General features: G+C 37.0%; 1 protein-coding gene across 1 annotated transcript in view; it reads right to left on the minus strand.

Moving 5' to 3' along the window:
• CAMSAP2 (calmodulin regulated spectrin associated protein family member 2) overlaps positions 1-17,558 on the minus strand; it is a 76,824-nt gene that overhangs the window by 24,473 nt on the left and 34,793 nt on the right. Inside the window, 4 exon segments of the mRNA XM_031059192.1 lie at positions 1,886-2,027; positions 6,153-6,185; positions 10,951-11,034; positions 11,703-11,864. Coding sequence (XP_030915052.1) covers positions 1,886-2,027; positions 6,153-6,185; positions 10,951-11,034; positions 11,703-11,864 — 421 coding nt within the window.

Raw genomic sequence — 17,558 nt, forward strand, 5'->3', positions numbered from 1 at the left:
GGATGGCTGGATTTTTCTGTATGATTACAACCCTCTACAGTCAAGAACAGTAAACCCAAACTAGACAAGCTGCAGAGGAGGACTGTTGAGGATAACAATGAGAATGGAAATCCACTTCAGCAAGGGAGAATGAAAAGGCTTGGTTCAGTAGCCTGGGCTAAAACAAGAGGAAGAAAACAAATCAAAAATGTGAACATCAGATTAGAAACCAAAGAATTCTGCTTCTATTCAATCCAAAGAATACTGCTGCAGGAACAACAAAGGCACATAAGACAGGTTACGTAAAAACCAAGAATAGGTTGGTAAAAACCAAGAATAAAATTTAAAATAATGTAAAAAAAAGGAACAGTGGGTAAGAAGAGTACAGATTTTCAACAGTTGGGCAGTTCTAAGATAGAACAAGATAAATTCAAGAAAGGGATTATATAATTTTGTACAATAGCCAACTTCTTGACTCAATGGGAGTCCTTTCTAGTTCTGTATTCCTTCAAGGAAACCTAGATTTGAAAGTGAAATGAAGACTTAATGAGAAGGATTTAGCTATTTCAGACTACAGAGAACCCTAGAATACTTTTTTCTTTTTTGTTAATGCATTTTTAAGCATTTTTGCATATGTATTTTTATTATCCACCTTCTTCAGTTTCAGTACAGAACCAAATCTCAGTAAAATTCAACATGCATCAAAAACTGTATTACCTAAGTACAGGGAAGATGAGCAAAATCTTATTAAAGTGTTTCCAGTTGCTTTGGAGTACCTTTGAATTTACTTCTGAGACAATGACACACACATTTGTATCTTTAGGGAAGATGATGTCAGGACACCTAACAAGAATATTAAAACTGAAGTTCCAAAGCTGACATGTGCCTTGCCCTGCTCAAAGGCAGATGCTGGAGGAAGGTGCTGGTCAGGCAAGGCACACAAGACCTTTCAGAATGTCTGTCATCTCAGCCATGCTGGAACAGGACAGAGGCACCAGGTGTTACCACAGTCAATATTCTAACTCTTCCCTAATCTCATATAATAGTATGCACTTGGCTGCAATGTTTATGTAAATTGAAAGTTCTATTTATCAAAATTCTCAAGCTGCAGAAGAAAGGTGAATGAATGCATCTTTGTGCCTTTCATCTTCAATGCCTCCTGTGCTGAAAGCTCCCTATAAAGTGGTTGTGAATATGAATTCCAGATTTCAGTCCTTAGCAAGTTCTAAACCCTTCTTCATATTCCTGTATTTCTCAGGATGTTTCTAAGTGTTCCCACGACATCAAAGGTATCATAGAAAGAACACAGGCAGAAAATGATGGGTGTTAGCTGCCAAGACATTCTACAGCTCTTAGTTGCCAAGAGGAAGGTATAACTTTACCAGGCTCTGAGCAAAAGAATGAGATGAAGCTGCTCATCATCACAGACAATTGCTATTACAGAACAGCATGACAGCAATACATTCTACACTATACATTTTTGGTTACTCTATAAATGATTCAGATAGGTCTCAGGTGAACTAAAAGCCCAGAATACAGAGCAACTATTTGCCATGCAGTGAAGCTATGCAGAGCCTAGCTCTAAACACCTCTAAGTTTTATATCTGTAACTGCTCAGATGCACAAAAAGCACTTATGCAGCTTCAAGAATAAGAGTATTGCAGGTAGTTTCAAGTATGTTTATTTTAGTGTGGCAACATAAAAGCAAGCACACCAGGGAAGGACATCTGGGCTCCTTTTATTTAAATGTAAAAAGAAATGGGCACCAAGTTTATATTAAACCTACCACATTGAAATTATGCCTGCTGTATACTGCATTTAAGCACCTTCCTTCACACAGTTCTCAAACAGAAACATTTAAACTTTTATGGCCATGTATACAAGTTGAGAGACACGCCAGACATACCCTCCAGTTTAATGATATCTGGACAGTAGAAGTGGATCAGGGCTGCCAGAGCACAGCCATCTGTACCATCCTTCAGCAGATTCTCCACCAAGGGAATGCAGGGCAGCTGCTTCAGCAACGTTTGCTCCTTCCGGTAACGAGCCTGCAATTTGAAATGGACACATTTACAGAAACAAAGGCTCTGAAACATATGAAGAAACAGAGTCATACTGTAGGCTTTACACTGTTAGTGAAAAAGCAGTATTCAAGAAATAGCTGAATATTCTCTGTATTCTATTTCCTAAAATTATTCATGCCATGCTACACTTTGAACAGGATAATAAAGTATCTAATATTCTAATATCTAATAATTATCTTAATAATATCTAAGAGGAAAGGAACAATGCTAATACTGAGCTTAGCCTTCAAAACTACCAAGTTTTCATGATCTCCCTATAGACACTAAATAACATTCTATACCTTAATTAAACTTTAACAGTCATTATTATACAATCAAAAATTATCTGTGTGCAAACATAGTGAGACAAGTCCTTAGCTACTGCAACTTCAGTTTACTGGTAAGTCACATGATTCTGAAATTAACACACCTAAGTATCTTGCCCAAAACCTTATTCATACAACTGACTCAATGACAAATTCAGAAACAGGGAAATCTGCATTTGATCAACTCAATTTTTATTACTAGCATGTGTAAGCAGTCATAAACATAGAGAAATATTAATTGTCAACAGTTATGACCATGCAGTGATCCAGTAATAAATGGAAATATTTCAAAAATCCAGCCAGCATATAAAGAGATCCTTAGGTTAGAATATCAATATAGCATTTATCTGCAGTGAATATGTTTTCAATGGGTTGTGGGTGGTTTTTGTGGTAAGAGAGGAGGGCTTATTGAAAAAATGGACTTAACATAATTCCTATTTTTTTTCACTTCTTCCTGGGAAAACAAACAGAGGTGGAAGAAAGTGCCATCGATTTTAATTTGTTAGCATTATTTACCAAGACCTTTTTAAAACAGTAGTGAAGGGTTACTGCTGTACTCATACCACAGAACCACCTACAAGCATCAGAGTGTTTCTGAGTTAATCTTATGCTATTTAAGTGCATCTATACCCACAGAGCTGCAAGTCTCCCTGCAGGGACTCTCAGAAGTCTTTGTGGAAATCACTCTTCCCAGCAAGGCTAAAACTGACTGTTCTCACCTCCCACTCTCCACCTTTTGGCTGTGCTGGAGCAATTACTGATGGGACTGTACCCAAACCATTGCTCCAGCAGCTCCCTCCTCCTGTGTTCCTGCAGTGAATGACTGCATGAGCAGGGATGGAGGTTTTATGGAGGGGTAAGAATTGTTTAGGCCAACTGTGCATGTAAAAGGTCTGTGGAACCACAGACTAACCCTGAGGGTTGTACTTACTGTCACTGGATTTCTGTCAAGGATCACATGGCATTATTTTAGTGAATGTCAGTGTCCCCTAACTGGTCTAAGAACTAAAAGCCTAGTCTGGCAACAGCAGCCACATCAGTTCTAGAAAAATAAAGGGCTTGTGCTTGGCCCAGAGAACTTATACCTCAACCAATTAATATTTAAAAAACCCCCTGAGACTCAGTTGTAACTTCATGCTTTTAGTGTAGTCGTATTTGTGTGCCAAATATGCTTTATAAAAATGAAAATCCCATTTTTGTGTGCTAGAGGAAACATTAACACCAAACAAAAATCATGCTCCTGTTATGCATTATTCATATTCTTTTCTTCATGTTCTTAATACTCCCTAGTATATATAATGAAATAGGTCAATTATAATTGCAGTGAAAGTTTAATCTCTCTCACTCTATGGCAATCCAGTGACCCACTATGATGAAAAAGCTTTAAGTTTCAAATTCCATGTTATTATGTCCATGTATGTCCTCCTCAACACGACTGAAATTAAGTCTATGAAATACCACAATTTAACTATGATTAAGCATCAATAATAGTAACAGATACAGGTACAGATGGACTGAACATCATGATGCTACAAGCTCTGTTTAATTTGTATTTTCTTTTGAATAGTATCTTTTAATTGAGTATTCAAAAATATTTGAAATTGACAATATAGTGGTGTTGCACAGTAAATCCTGTGAAAAAGTACACTGCACTTTGATGATGCCTTCACTGGCCTCATGAACAGTGCCCACCCATGCTAGAAACTGTGTCCTATCTTTGAAGTGGACATAGAGGATTTAAGCCATTGTAGAGAATGCCAGGCACATTCCTTCAGGAAATATAAACTCATATAACCTGATCTGCTAGGTTCATTACTGTATAGCAGGCATCATGTTTCATTTTGGTTGAAAAGATAAAATAAATTATACTGAAAAAATGAAAGACACTGCTAATTGCACTGCATTTTAATAAACTTCCATTTGAAGAAATTCTTCTCATCAGCTGCAGTATTTGCTACTAAATACATATATATATGCAATAATGCAAAAGATGAACTTCTACATTATAAAGCTCTAGAGCTAATTGAAACATAAATGCTAATATAGGCATCTTGTTTCTGAGATCCTAAACCTGATTTAGCATCTTTGAGCTTATTCCACTTAACCTAGTCTAGGTATAGTCAAGACACTTGCCTAGAAACAAGGTCAGCTAAAGATGAACCAACAGCACACCAGCTACTCTGTCCTAAGTGCTTGGGTGTGTTCAGAGCTAATCATTAAGAATGAATGCTCTTACACATTTACCATACAGTAGATAACATGTTATAAATGTACTTATCAAAGTTTTTAGCTGCCTCTGTGCTCAGGAATATCTGTCATTATGAAATGTGCTCTATTCTAAAGGGGAGAGACAGAAGACTGGCTCAAGTGATAGAGCAACCTGAGTATTATCAGTAGCACTTGGGGTTTAACTGCATCTCTACTGAGCTAACAACACAAAGTAACATAAATACCACTAATTCAAGTTGTTTACAGATACCTGGCAGGCAAACCGGAGTTAGCTTCTGAACAGATGGAGTATTTTAGAGTTGAATATCATTTTTATGCAAAGGAAGATACTCACTAGTAAACCAACACCACAGACAAAAACAGAACACAGACATTCTGAAACTGTTTTCAAGTAGCCTTACTTTGACAAAAATAAGACAAAAAAAATTTGTGATATCATGGTCCATCTTATATTTTTTCTGCATTATTCCCTCCAATTAGTTACACTCCCTTAACTCCAAAACAAATTAATGGGCTGTACTGTGAGGAGCAGAGTATCTGTGTGTGTCACAACTGTAATAGATACCTTTACAGAGCAATTGCCCACAGAGACTGGCAGGAGTCTGAAAACTGCTCAGCCTGCTGGAGACAGTACCTTTAAATTACTTTTCCAGACACAGAGTAATTTTTCTTGTTGCCTACATGCAACTGCCTTGTTATTTTCATTTTCTTTTGCAATGTAAGGACAGTGTTTCATTAGTTATGGCAACAAACACCTGAGGGACTGCTAGATCAATTAATTGGTACTCTTTAGAGCAAAGATAGATGGGAATTAGTTCTTTGGAATTCAGATCAGAAGTATGCAATTCTGCATATACCTTAAGAGCTGTTCCCAGCCAAACCTAGCCAAATAAAGAACCAGAATGCACATCAAGTGTGAATTCCTACATGATAGAGGAAAGTAATGATAACCCCAAGGTGACACAGCACAGAGGAAACAAACTTTATATTACTGCAGATATGCAAAAATATTTTTTATTACTTTTAGTGAAATTACAGTCTCACTAAAAGTAGGCTGCTTTGGCTCATTTTGTGTGGGGAGAAATTAACAGCAGTCTTAAATCAGCTGAAGAAATGGGGAATTCTAGATGAATGGTGTAATGATTGCATATGCTTAGAATAAATAAGGTTTCAGATTGCACGTAGCATCAACAATCAAAAGCTACTTCTGCAAGTCTCTTTTTAGAAGACAATTGGTATCAAATAGCATGTGTTTACTGAAAAAGTAATTTATAAATGTTCATTGGACATGAGTTAATAACAGGTAGCACTGCCTTGTACAAACCCACTGACTGCTTGAAAAGTAATTCCTTATCCAGCATCATATCTCACATTTCTTTTGCACAGATTACCTTGCAAAACAGGCTTCTGCAGGTATGCACTCCTTTGCAGGGCAATCTCTTATAAAATTATCTCATACAGATAAATGGAATGAATGATTAGACCAGCATGACATGGACAAAGCCATTCCCAAAATAAGCAATTTGATCAAAGTGAAGCAGTTGGGCAAACTTACAGGAACCAGTTTCCAAAACCATTTGGTAGGAGACTTCAGAGGAAGCAGTAGGAAAAAAGGATAAAAGCAAAAAGCAAAGGAAAAAAAAAAAGGAACATTTTATCAGATTTCATAAATTACTTTTATAAAGCAATTTTCTTTAACATTCTCAGTTTTGTATAACAGTGAGTCGTAATTTAATGGCAAGCATAAGCGCACTGTAACCTCTGCATATTGAGCTAATTAGCAGCAATAACACTGGAGAAATATGTCTGCACTCTTTGTAGATCAACATTATAATTTTCCCACATGAACAGCTAAGATTGTCAGATCAATGCAGTTTTATGAAATGCTTTCACACATCTAATTGTACTCTACATATGCAATCCGACTGAAGAATTCATTTGAGACTTGAAGTCATGATATCACAAGTATCAAAATGAACTCCAGCAGCACACATGGGGAAGCAGGGAAGCTAAAGCAATGAAAAAAGGGATAAACACACTGTAGTACAGTACACCCAACTGCAGTGAAGCTTGTGTTAGTTTCTTCAAGCCAAACAGTAACATTCAACAATATTTTTAAACAATCATATGACAGTTTTCAGGACAACAAGAGGTAGAGGCAGTTATATTTTTACAATGACAAATCACATTAGCATCAGCTGCATGATGTGCAATGACCTGAAATGTAGATGGAGTTTTGAGTACTGGCAGAGGAATTATCAGAACTAATACATAAACCTCTAAACTCCTACACAATCAAAAAAATACTAATCTGAAGCACGCTGATTTTTTCTACTCTGGCATAATACTTCTAGTATCAAGAATAAAAATATTATGTACCAGTTCTATAAATACACACAGAAAACGTCACCACTCCACTGATTTCATTGCAGAAAAATAAAAAATCAAACCCATTACCAAAGTGCAGGAAACAATTTATTTTGTTTTAATGAAGATAAATATTTTCTGGAAATGGTAAAAATGGAGTTTAAAGCTACCCTGGAACAAACTGCTATGGAACCTTATTATTTTATGTAGTTGTTGAAATACTGTGCTTCTACAAAACCTTGAAAACAACTGTAGCTATGATACAGAGCTTTTATGGAAAAAAGCTATTGTGCACTAATGGGTGTGCAGTGGTAACACAGCTATTCTCAACATCCTTCTCCTCCATTTCACTGGACTGCAGCAGGAAAGAATCCCAAAGGCACTTAGAAGAAATCAACTACAAGATGCATGTCAGTGTGTGGCTCTGGACATTTCTGTTATATCCTTTATACAGGATTCAGTTTCTCTTAATCTCACCGAAAAACAGTGTATAGAAAACCATGGAAATTTGAAAACAAATTATCTTAATTTTCAACTGCAATCAGGAATCCTAAAACCTATTATAAAGCAAGCTTTTGGCTAAATTGGCTGAGATCAGACCTAGGCTGCCTCTTATTCTATTTAACACTGACAGGAACATTATTGCATTTATCAAAGTGCAGTGTATTTCAGACCTGGACTCAAAAAGTCTACCAATGTCTATGTAATGCTAGGCTGAAGAAGTACTCTTTGGAAAAAAGCACACATTTGTTTCAATTCTGAAGAGCAGCTCTCCCTTACAGTAACAGTTCACAACTAGTAATCCAATACATATTTTTATTTATTCACCTGGTTGAAACTGTGATTGAGATGACTATGAATATGCTTTAAAGGGGTAAAAGACTTTTAAAATTTAAATTCAAACATACCATAAGATTTTAAGCATACATTTTCTAAGGCCACATAAAGGAAAAAAGATTAAAGAAAAGCTGAAGTCTCTTGGACAACCTGGGAATTCAGTGGTTGTTGAACTGTCACTTCAGATCAGCAAGAATAAACTTTTTGCCCTGGAACTTCACAAGAATCAGTCACTATGAAACAAACTAAGCAGAGAATCCTGGCTGACTTCTTCCCAATATTTAAAACAACAACAACAAAACCAAAATAAAATCCAACAAAACAACCAATGAACCAACCAAAAAAAAAAAAAAAGCTGAAAGAACAAATAAGCCCCTCAGGTTGAGAGCCTATGGTTTTACACTATTTTTTATCCCCCCTAACAAAAGGTTTGAAACATGGCTATGATAAATTTATTTCCACATAAACTCATCTTTTGGTGCCAAAACACAATAGCCATGCCTTTCATTAACTGCTTGTTTCTGCTCTCTTCCTTGCACCATCATTTGTGTTCATGCAGCTGTGCACTGATTGGATCAAGAAGCTGATTCTGCTGCAAACTTTTCTTCTTGACAGGTTAGCTTTTGGTAACAGTGTGGATTTATGAAACATTAAATTCTAGTGGAAAGTGAACTACAGTGTTAGTGTTTTACCTTCACACAAGAGGTTGCACTGTTTAAACTGATCTTACAAAAAGTTTAAAGAATGAGGTACTCAAATGAAGTTACATTTGTTTCTCTCATAGGATTTGCATTTGACTTAAATCTGTTAAGACAGATTCAGTCTAAACCACAGAAGCAGACAGAAGAACAACATGTTTTTGGGAAAGCTCCAACTACACTGAAAACCAGCAATTTAACCAGTGCAACTGTAGATTCACTACATATTATTCAGTGGGAGCCTGAAAATCAAAGCTATTTACTACAAAACTTGAAATCCTAATTCTGAAAAGAGATGCAGAGACTCTACCAGAAAAAGATGAGGTTACCACAAATCACCAGCTGATCAAGGTCCACAGAGGACTACCTGGAACTAAAAATCATACACACTCCTTCCTCTCTTATCTTCTACAGACAGCTAGTAGCAGAAGACAGGGAAAGAAAACAAAAGCAACCTCAATCTGTTAATACTGATTTTATCTATCCAGACATAGAAAACAGGTATATCTTATAATTTGTAGTATCCAATAATCTGTATTTTGATGTTTAAACCTTTTGTAAATGATGTCTGCATGCATGCAGTGACCATTACCTTTAGGAAGAGTAAGTGGAAACATGGGAAATACTGTGAGACATATGACTAAAAGAAAAGCTGAGAAACCAGAGCAGTAAATTAACCATCAGTTGAACAGGCTCTCAAAGAAAACCTGGAGTTAAATAACCCTCATGCTAAGACAGCCCCCAAGCACAGAATACCTTACTTGACAATGTAATTTATGCAGCTGATTCCCTAGTGAGACAAAAACCGTAACATATACCTGGGAGAATAGTATCAAAAATTCAGTGTACAGAAGAGAGGGCTTTAAATATACATTTTTTCAGTGATTGGGCAATTGTTTCATTTTGTTATTTTGCCAATGCATTTGTACCTTGGCCAACAAAACCTGGCTCTTCTGTTCTGTTACAGCTTCACAATTCATCCAAAATACCACAATACCAGTTTTTAGGTAAATGTGTTATTCCCCTGAGTCCATTTATGGGATCAGTTACAGACTATATAAATCTTTCAATAATTGATTTTTAAATGTTGACAGTGAAGATAAATTATAAACTAAAAGTTTTATCCTTTTACTCCTAATATAAGCTGCAAACTATAAGTGAAAATAAATATTACTGAATTTTTAGAAATCAGATAGTTTTATGGAATTGCTCTGATAATAGTTTTCACTTTGATATATATTTGTTTATCACAATAAAGACTCTCATGCAGTTTTGATTTTCAAAATTGCTTTCATCTTTCCAAGTGACTTACAAACCACATAAAATATTTTTCAGGAAAAAGAAAAACCACTAGAGGACAGAGGAACACAGGTTATCTCTCTGGCCTCTGTTTACTTTGTTTTATCTAAATTTGAGAAATGAACTTGCCAAGGACATCTTATTCTCCAGACTTCTATGCTACTATCACTCCTGAATACAGTTTAAATTTTCCATGGCAGGGTATATGCACCAGGGTCACACTATTATTGTAACAACCACCATTTTCTTTTGCTGAGTCACATTAGCCTTCACTGGCATTCCTTACATTAAAAAAACAAATGCAAAGATATTGACTACACTCATGTTTTTTGATGCTGAGCATTGAATCCAGGCTGGTAACCTGCCACCCCCTCAGAGTGGCACTGAAAAGGAGGCAGCAGCTTAGGTGAGAGCAGGCCAGGCTGGGAAGGAGGATTACAGCCTTGCAGCAGCTTGGAAATGTGCTCTGCATTCATGGGCAGGGATAATACTAAAGGTGTTCAGACTGATTACCAATTCTTCAGTAATAGTTCTATCACAATAGGGTAAAGGATCTTTCTGAAGCAAGGAATTTTACATACTCTGGAAGTGTCTGTTATCCCTATGTATTTTGATGGGCATATAATGGTACTTAATTAACTGAGCTCTGCAAATAAAAAAAATCCTGCTAGGAAACTGAATCAAACAATTTCTTTTTATTTTATAGATAATAAAACCTGTAATCAACCACTATTTTGGATCATAGCCAGAGCAATCCTTCCCATGATATCACGTACAGGTCTCTTTTGACATTCATGCAATACACAAGGGAAAAAAACTATTAAAAAACATGAAAAAAAGTTCTGGTCTTTCTCATATCAGATCTATCCGGGGTTTTAATTCACTCAAAAGTAGTCATTATTCTTAGATTCCTTAGCACTAATGTATCAGATGTTTCCCTGCTATCAAAGATTTATTTGTCAGAAAGGACAACTGACTATAAAAAGTGCAACTCTGTTAGTTTTATTTTTAAGTGTGTATTTTCATTAAAGTGATAAGACTAATAACAAAATGAATACAAGTTTGCTTTCTTTAACAAGCAGTGAAAAGCTCAATGCCTGTTTACAGATAAATGCTCATTCTTGCTTACAATATTTTAACTCCTCCACCTACCTTTTGACCTCCTGCAGATTCTGCACTGTGATGCTCTTTTAGTTTTTGTTCCTGTTCCATGATGTCTTTCAAATGCTCATTTACCTAGAGACAAAATAGTTCATTCAGTTGTCTGTTCTAAGAAACAAGTCACAGAAATTAGAAGTTCTTCAAAAGGTCTATAAATCATGAACACAGAACTAAAGAGATAAACCAAACATTTCAGACTATAGCCCTGAAGCAAATGTCAGTCTTGGATGCAGTCCAAGGTCACTGCTTGTTAGCTTCACATTGTACAAACTAACCTTTCCCTTATTATGTTCAGTCACATTTGAGTAACAAGGTATCCTTGTCACTTGATTTGATTATGCAGTGAAGGTAGATCACTTCAAGCAAGATGTGTTCAAACAAACAGAATAGCTTTGGGTTTAAATTATGACAAAGTACACAATGAGATGACAACTTCTAAAGAGCCAAGGAGAGACCCTTGAGCAGGTACTGTGGCATCTCAGCATGACAGTGACACCTGAGATGTCATATGTAGTATATATTCCAGCATTAATTTAGACTTCCCATTTATTTGGTCCACACATGTTTAACTTATTTCTGCAAACTTTTCTTTTACTATTCCACAAACAGCAGATGTAGGAACAGTCTGTATCAGAACAGTCCTGATATACCTACATACACAAATACACATCCTGGCCTCTCATCTCTAATTGAATCATACAGATAACAAAGAAAACCCCAGCTTGCTTTTCCAGCACTCATACCTTATTTATCCAGTACATGACAGCATCCTCAATGTCATAGGGTACCTCTGTAGGCTGGAAGAAGGTTGAGTACTGCTGAGTGCATGCGATGACCTTCTCCACGCTGATCATCTCCACAGTGTAAGCCATCATGAGCGTGTCGATCATGGCCAAGTGAGCACTCTGCAGTGACAAACACCAACATTAATCAGTTTGCAAATCAACACATCTTTCTTATGTACTGCTTCTGAACATAGCCACATACATGGAAAGACCAAAACTGTGAATGCTACACATTTTCTGTCTGGTTGTCAGTTTAAAATGAAAAGTAAATGAAAACAAATATAACAGACTTGGGAACACAGATTAAACTGCAAATTAAATAATTTCTGTAAAAAAGCCCCATCAAACTTAAAGAATTAAGTGAACAGAATAAGCAAGTTTGATGAATGATTCAAACATCACATCACTTTTAAGAGAGCTAAAGAGATCTTTTAAATTTGTCACCATAGCAAAACCAAACCCTCCCGTCTGATCAATGTTATTTGTACTGAAAACAGAAGCTGGAACTTGGGGATTGCTAAACAATCTTCATTGTCACGAAAATGCTGCATTAATATGTGAAAGTTCATCTATATTTAAAGTCCTAAATCCAGGAAGAAGACGTGATTATAGTAATCTTTAGTAAAAACCCAGCAAAAGGATAGAAAAACATCTATTTTTCTTCTAGTAAACTAGTTATGTTATGCAGATGTAAGGTAGGTGCCACAGCTATAGGTACGCAACTAGGTTTAAAATGATATATCTTCTGTATAAAAGAGGAGGTACATTTCTTCTGGTGTTATATATTGAAAGACAGTGGCTATTTCACAGTTTGTAATAGTTCAAAATCAGCAAAGTATTCCCACCCAAACCCAACACAATAACAAAAAAAAAAAAAAGAGGATAACAAGGATTTACATTAGATTCTTGTGATTGAATAACAAAATGATGGCAGCTTTTAGAGGCAGTGCCTACAGCTAAACACATTTCCTTCTGCTTCATGATAACAAAAACAGAAACAGCTAAGTATTAAGCAAGATTTCCCATGGATCAGAACAATTTCCAAAGACAGTATTTTTAAAACACTGTCTTTAAACACAGCTTACAAAGATCCCCAACACTTGTTAACACCACCACTTGAATACTATAAAAAATATTCATATAAACATCTCACAAGGTAGCTGTAACAGCCATGGTAACAGCAATGAACAACATGAGTCACACAGCAATATGCTATCTAATCATCACAGTTAAGGTAGTTCATGCACATCACTTATTCCAGAATTCCCAGCAGGAAAAGGAACAGATCCAGACTCTGTGCTGCTCTTAGTGTTTGTGTCATCAATGAAAGTGATCATGCTGACCTCAGAAACAGGCAGCAGCATGTACTGCTTTTTTTAAAGCAGTTAAATTGCTTTGTTTCACAAAGAAGGCAAACTACAATTATAAGACATTCACAAAACTGAAGCTGACAGCCAACCTTCCTGGGACAAGCCTGGACCCTGGGTATGGCCTGAGAGCCCTGTCTGCCACGGAGCCCATCTCTGCTCCCAGCAGCAGCAGCACAGCAGGGCAAGGAATCAGCACCTCGTCCCTGCTGCCACCACTGATGGACTCTGAATAAACTCCTTCCACCACTGTTTTTATGCCTTAGGAGCTTATCTACAGCCCTTTATGGACAAACACTGAAACAAGCTCCTAGGTGAATGAGGGCAAGCGCTGGGCAGCTGAATCTTGCCACTCAAAGTATTTCAGAAGGGAAAGGGTATTGCCTGTGTGCAGCCTCATGAGGAGCCTGCAGCCCAGGGTGCAGAGCAGCAATGCTCTACAGGGATGCAGGAGCTGCTCCTCTGCTGGCCCAGCAGCGCTGTGCAGAGGGAGGTCCAAATCAAGTATCACAAACTGTGAGTACAGCCCCCCAGATGTACTCACAATCCTTGTGGGGGATTGCAGAGCCTAGGACAGCCATCCAAACCCATGCAGTTCTGGTAGGAGTTCCACCAGATTGGTGAAAGGTACTTTAGCACATGCAACACACAGCAAAGAAGGGAAGATTTGGATCATCTCTGACACCTTGGGTCACTGCTCTAATAATCTTTCCTTGCTACATCTTGCCTAGTCTGAATGGCATCTGGGTTAAAACTTTGCACTATTTTCAGAGCCTTCCCTCCAAAATAAAACGGAGACATTAAAACAGCAAGAAAATGCTGGATTTGCTTTTTAAGAGGAGGGAGTGCACAGAAATGTGTTTTCCAGCCAGATAGAAGAGTGGCCTCATAGACAATGCTACTGCTAGAAGCCATCGAGGCTGATCACACTGCCTGCTGCACAAGGGAATCCTTTCCACCCTTTACTCCCTGCCTGTGGGAAGGACACTGCCTTCCATGTGAGGTCTGACAACCAAGGGAGCTCCCAGAGGTGTGAAAGCAGCATCCTCTTGCCCAGCTGTTGATCCATAAGTAGTGCCCTGGCTACTACACGTGCGCTCTGAGACCAGCCTGCAAGAAAAACCAGCACTGAACTCCCCAGAGAGAACTTAGTAACCTGCACCTCCCAAGCTGGATCATCAGCTTCTCTGGAAAACATGAAGTGTTTTTCTCTGGAAAATCCTACTAAGTAGATTGCCAGTGGAGAGAGAAAGCCACTGAAGTGTTGCTAGAACTGACAATATGCTCAGTACATTATAAATACATTACAAAAAGTAAATTATTTACAATTAGTTAACTGAGTCTCATTTTCAATGCTTCTAGTGAATCATTAATGAAGTGCAAACTACTTAAACAAACAGAGGGAAGAATGACCTTAGATAATAATTTGTACTATCAAAACTAGGTGTAATAAACTTTTACCAACACTGTGATCCATATCACAATCTTTATTGCTTACATACAAGCAGTCAAATACAAGCAATCAAATACATCTTCAGTCTCAGAAGTGACTCCAAGTTATTATGTTTATAATCCAGGCAGGACACTCAGAAGACTTTTAAAAACCAGTAAATAATGAAAAGAAGAATGAATACTATCCTGAGAAACAAACAATGAATTGCCATTTTTTTTAAGCTAGTAAAAATCAAACTTTTGATTTTATAAATAGTTTCTTTACTAATGGAAATATTTAAAACTAGTAACATATATGGATTTATTCCCCTAGAATATTGCAAGCAACCAAATAACCCATAACTTGTATCTAAAATAGCTGTTTGTTTAGTTTGGTTTGTTTGCTGGGTTGCTTTTTAAAGGAATTACAAAAAGAACAATAGAACTATTTAATTGCACATAAAGCCCTACTGGTTTTTTTCCAATTATTCTGGGAAGAGCAGACAAGCTGCATTCTTTTACATATCTTCATTCACTGCACTCAATAAGAAAGAGTAAACTAAAAACTGCACTATAAAAATAGCATCCTACTCTTCCAAATAAACTTTTAAGAAATTCTGTTGATAGTAATAATGTTCTGATTTTTTTTTTGCCTTTCTCACTGAGCAGCGTATTTTAGGTACACCTAAAAAAATCAAGAGGGAAAGTTCACTTTTGCTAGTCAGATCTGCATTTATGAGTGAATTATGCAAGGAAGCAACATTTCATATCTGAGGGAGAACCAGAAACCACTTTGAGCTGGGCAGAAACCGGGAACAGCCGCTCAGCAGCATCCTCTTTCTGCAGACAAACCTGGACACAATGCCTGAAGGAAGTGCCCAGGAGCAGCTGACAACTGGGATGAGCACAGTACATTAAATTTTGGTATTTCCTCTGAGGTGACACCATTCAGATACACAGCCTAAAAAACCCAAGCAGGATTTTCATGCTGTCACATACCTCCCACATCTAGAATTGCAGCAAGGCATAAATAAAGATGTACAATTCCAAAAAAGAAAAATAATTTTAGAGAAATAATTTTAAAGCCCCCTACATGGTAACATAAAATTGTACAAAACCATTAGAGAAATATATTTTTAAAAATTCAAGATCAACACAGCAGCACTCAGCAACACAGGAAATAATACACTTTTCCCATAAGTGTTATGTAGAGATTTGGTTTATGTCAATTCTAAAAACTGTTTTTTCCCTTGATTGCTTCACTACAATGGTGCAAAGCCTTAAATAGAACACAAAAATATATTAAAAAATACAAAATGCTAGATTCTTAGAGGTATTTTATTTTCTAAGACATAAATGTGCTTCTGTCTTCCCTAGCTACAGCCTGCAAAGAACACAAGAGTTTTAACTTACTAATCTTAACAATCTCATGTAATTATTGGTTCGTTTCTGCCCTGTAACGGAGGTTCCACAGCTCTTCATTCTACTGCTAAATAGTTCAATAAGAAGCTTACTGAACTGCAGAAGAAATATTATTCTGAGCATGGCTGCTAATGCTTTCCTGTCTGCCTAACATTTGATTAGAGAGCTTTCTTCACCTCCATTGAAGAACTGAAAACAACTTCATTAAAAAGTGCACTAAGCAAAAGGTGTATATGATACTGTACACACAGATACTTAGGGATATATACCACTAATTACAGACAGCTCCTACATTGTTACCTGCTTCTAAGGATATTTCTTATGCTCCATTAAATGATACTCAGGTCAAGATCTCCCTTTTGAACTCCCTCTTTAGGAAAAGTATAGACAAACCCATTTCCCACTACAGTACTTGAAGAAAGGGGAAGAAAGAAGACAGAGGATATAATCATTACCCTCATGCTAAATAGAAATAAATAATTAATTCACTCTTTCCTGGAGATTTTTTCTTGTAATAAAAGTCCCATACACTCACTACACTTTGGAGAAGAGATATGATCTTTGATAGACTGGCTTTTGTAAATGGAAATACATTATTGCACAACAAATACATATATTTCTAGCTAAGTTCACTAAAGATTTTCCCTCAACTGGATCAGGCACTTGAGCAAAGAACACAAGAGATCATCTCTTTACATTTAGTTGGGAGAATTTTTATATCTCCCTTGCATTAGTAGTTAGCATGTAACCAACTTCTTCTGCCTTCTGAAAACAGAGCTTTGGATCTAGGTACTTTTCACATGCCAGTAAAAAAAAAACCCAGTAATTCCAAGGGCTTTATGAAAATTACTCTGATTATCAAGAATATTGGTGGAATCATCTATATATACTTATGGTGAGTATGGGCTAAAACACACAGGAAAGCTGTGCCCAGAGCACTGTGAGGATGTCCTTACATACCACTCTGACCTACATCTGTGCACCCAGCTTCCTTGCAGGTTCTGTGAACAACAGTTTGGGGAGCCTGGCTAGCTTAAGCCTCCAGGCCCCTTTCCCAGAGACCCTCCCCCAGATAATCCAAATCTCAAATGACTCTGCTGGCATAGGGAGATACCGTCTAAACTCCAAGTCTCAATTAAAAATCACAGAATTCCAGTTCAGGGAAAGTATAGGCCAACACCTAAATACTGCAGGTGAGGAAGGAATTAATGAGCAGAGCCAATAGGTGATAACTCTATTACAAATTTCAAAGCTATTACTTCATTTGACCATCCTTTTTATAACAAAACAAAGACAATTTTGATACTAAAAAGGAAACAAATTCTAAAATATTTCAACCAACAAAATGGAGCAGTCTGAAGTAGTCAGTTCTGCTCTGTTTGATGATTTTTGGATGCAATTCTTCTCTAGCCCCACACAGTACTTAGCACAACCCTAAAATAAGCCCAACTGTCTAGTTAGTCTTGTCCTGCAAGGGAATGATCATGCTGAATTACCTCCTTGCTGCATTGCCACGAAGAACAAGGGCTGGACTCTCACAGGATGCTTACTCAGCAAGAACAGGCTTTACTGAGTCATGCTAAGCACCTTGAGA

This window comes from Geospiza fortis, unplaced genomic scaffold (assembly GCF_000277835.1).
Source record: "Geospiza fortis unplaced genomic scaffold, GeoFor_1.0 scaffold229, whole genome shotgun sequence".
Classification (NCBI taxonomy): Eukaryota; Metazoa; Chordata; class Aves; order Passeriformes; family Thraupidae; genus Geospiza; species Geospiza fortis.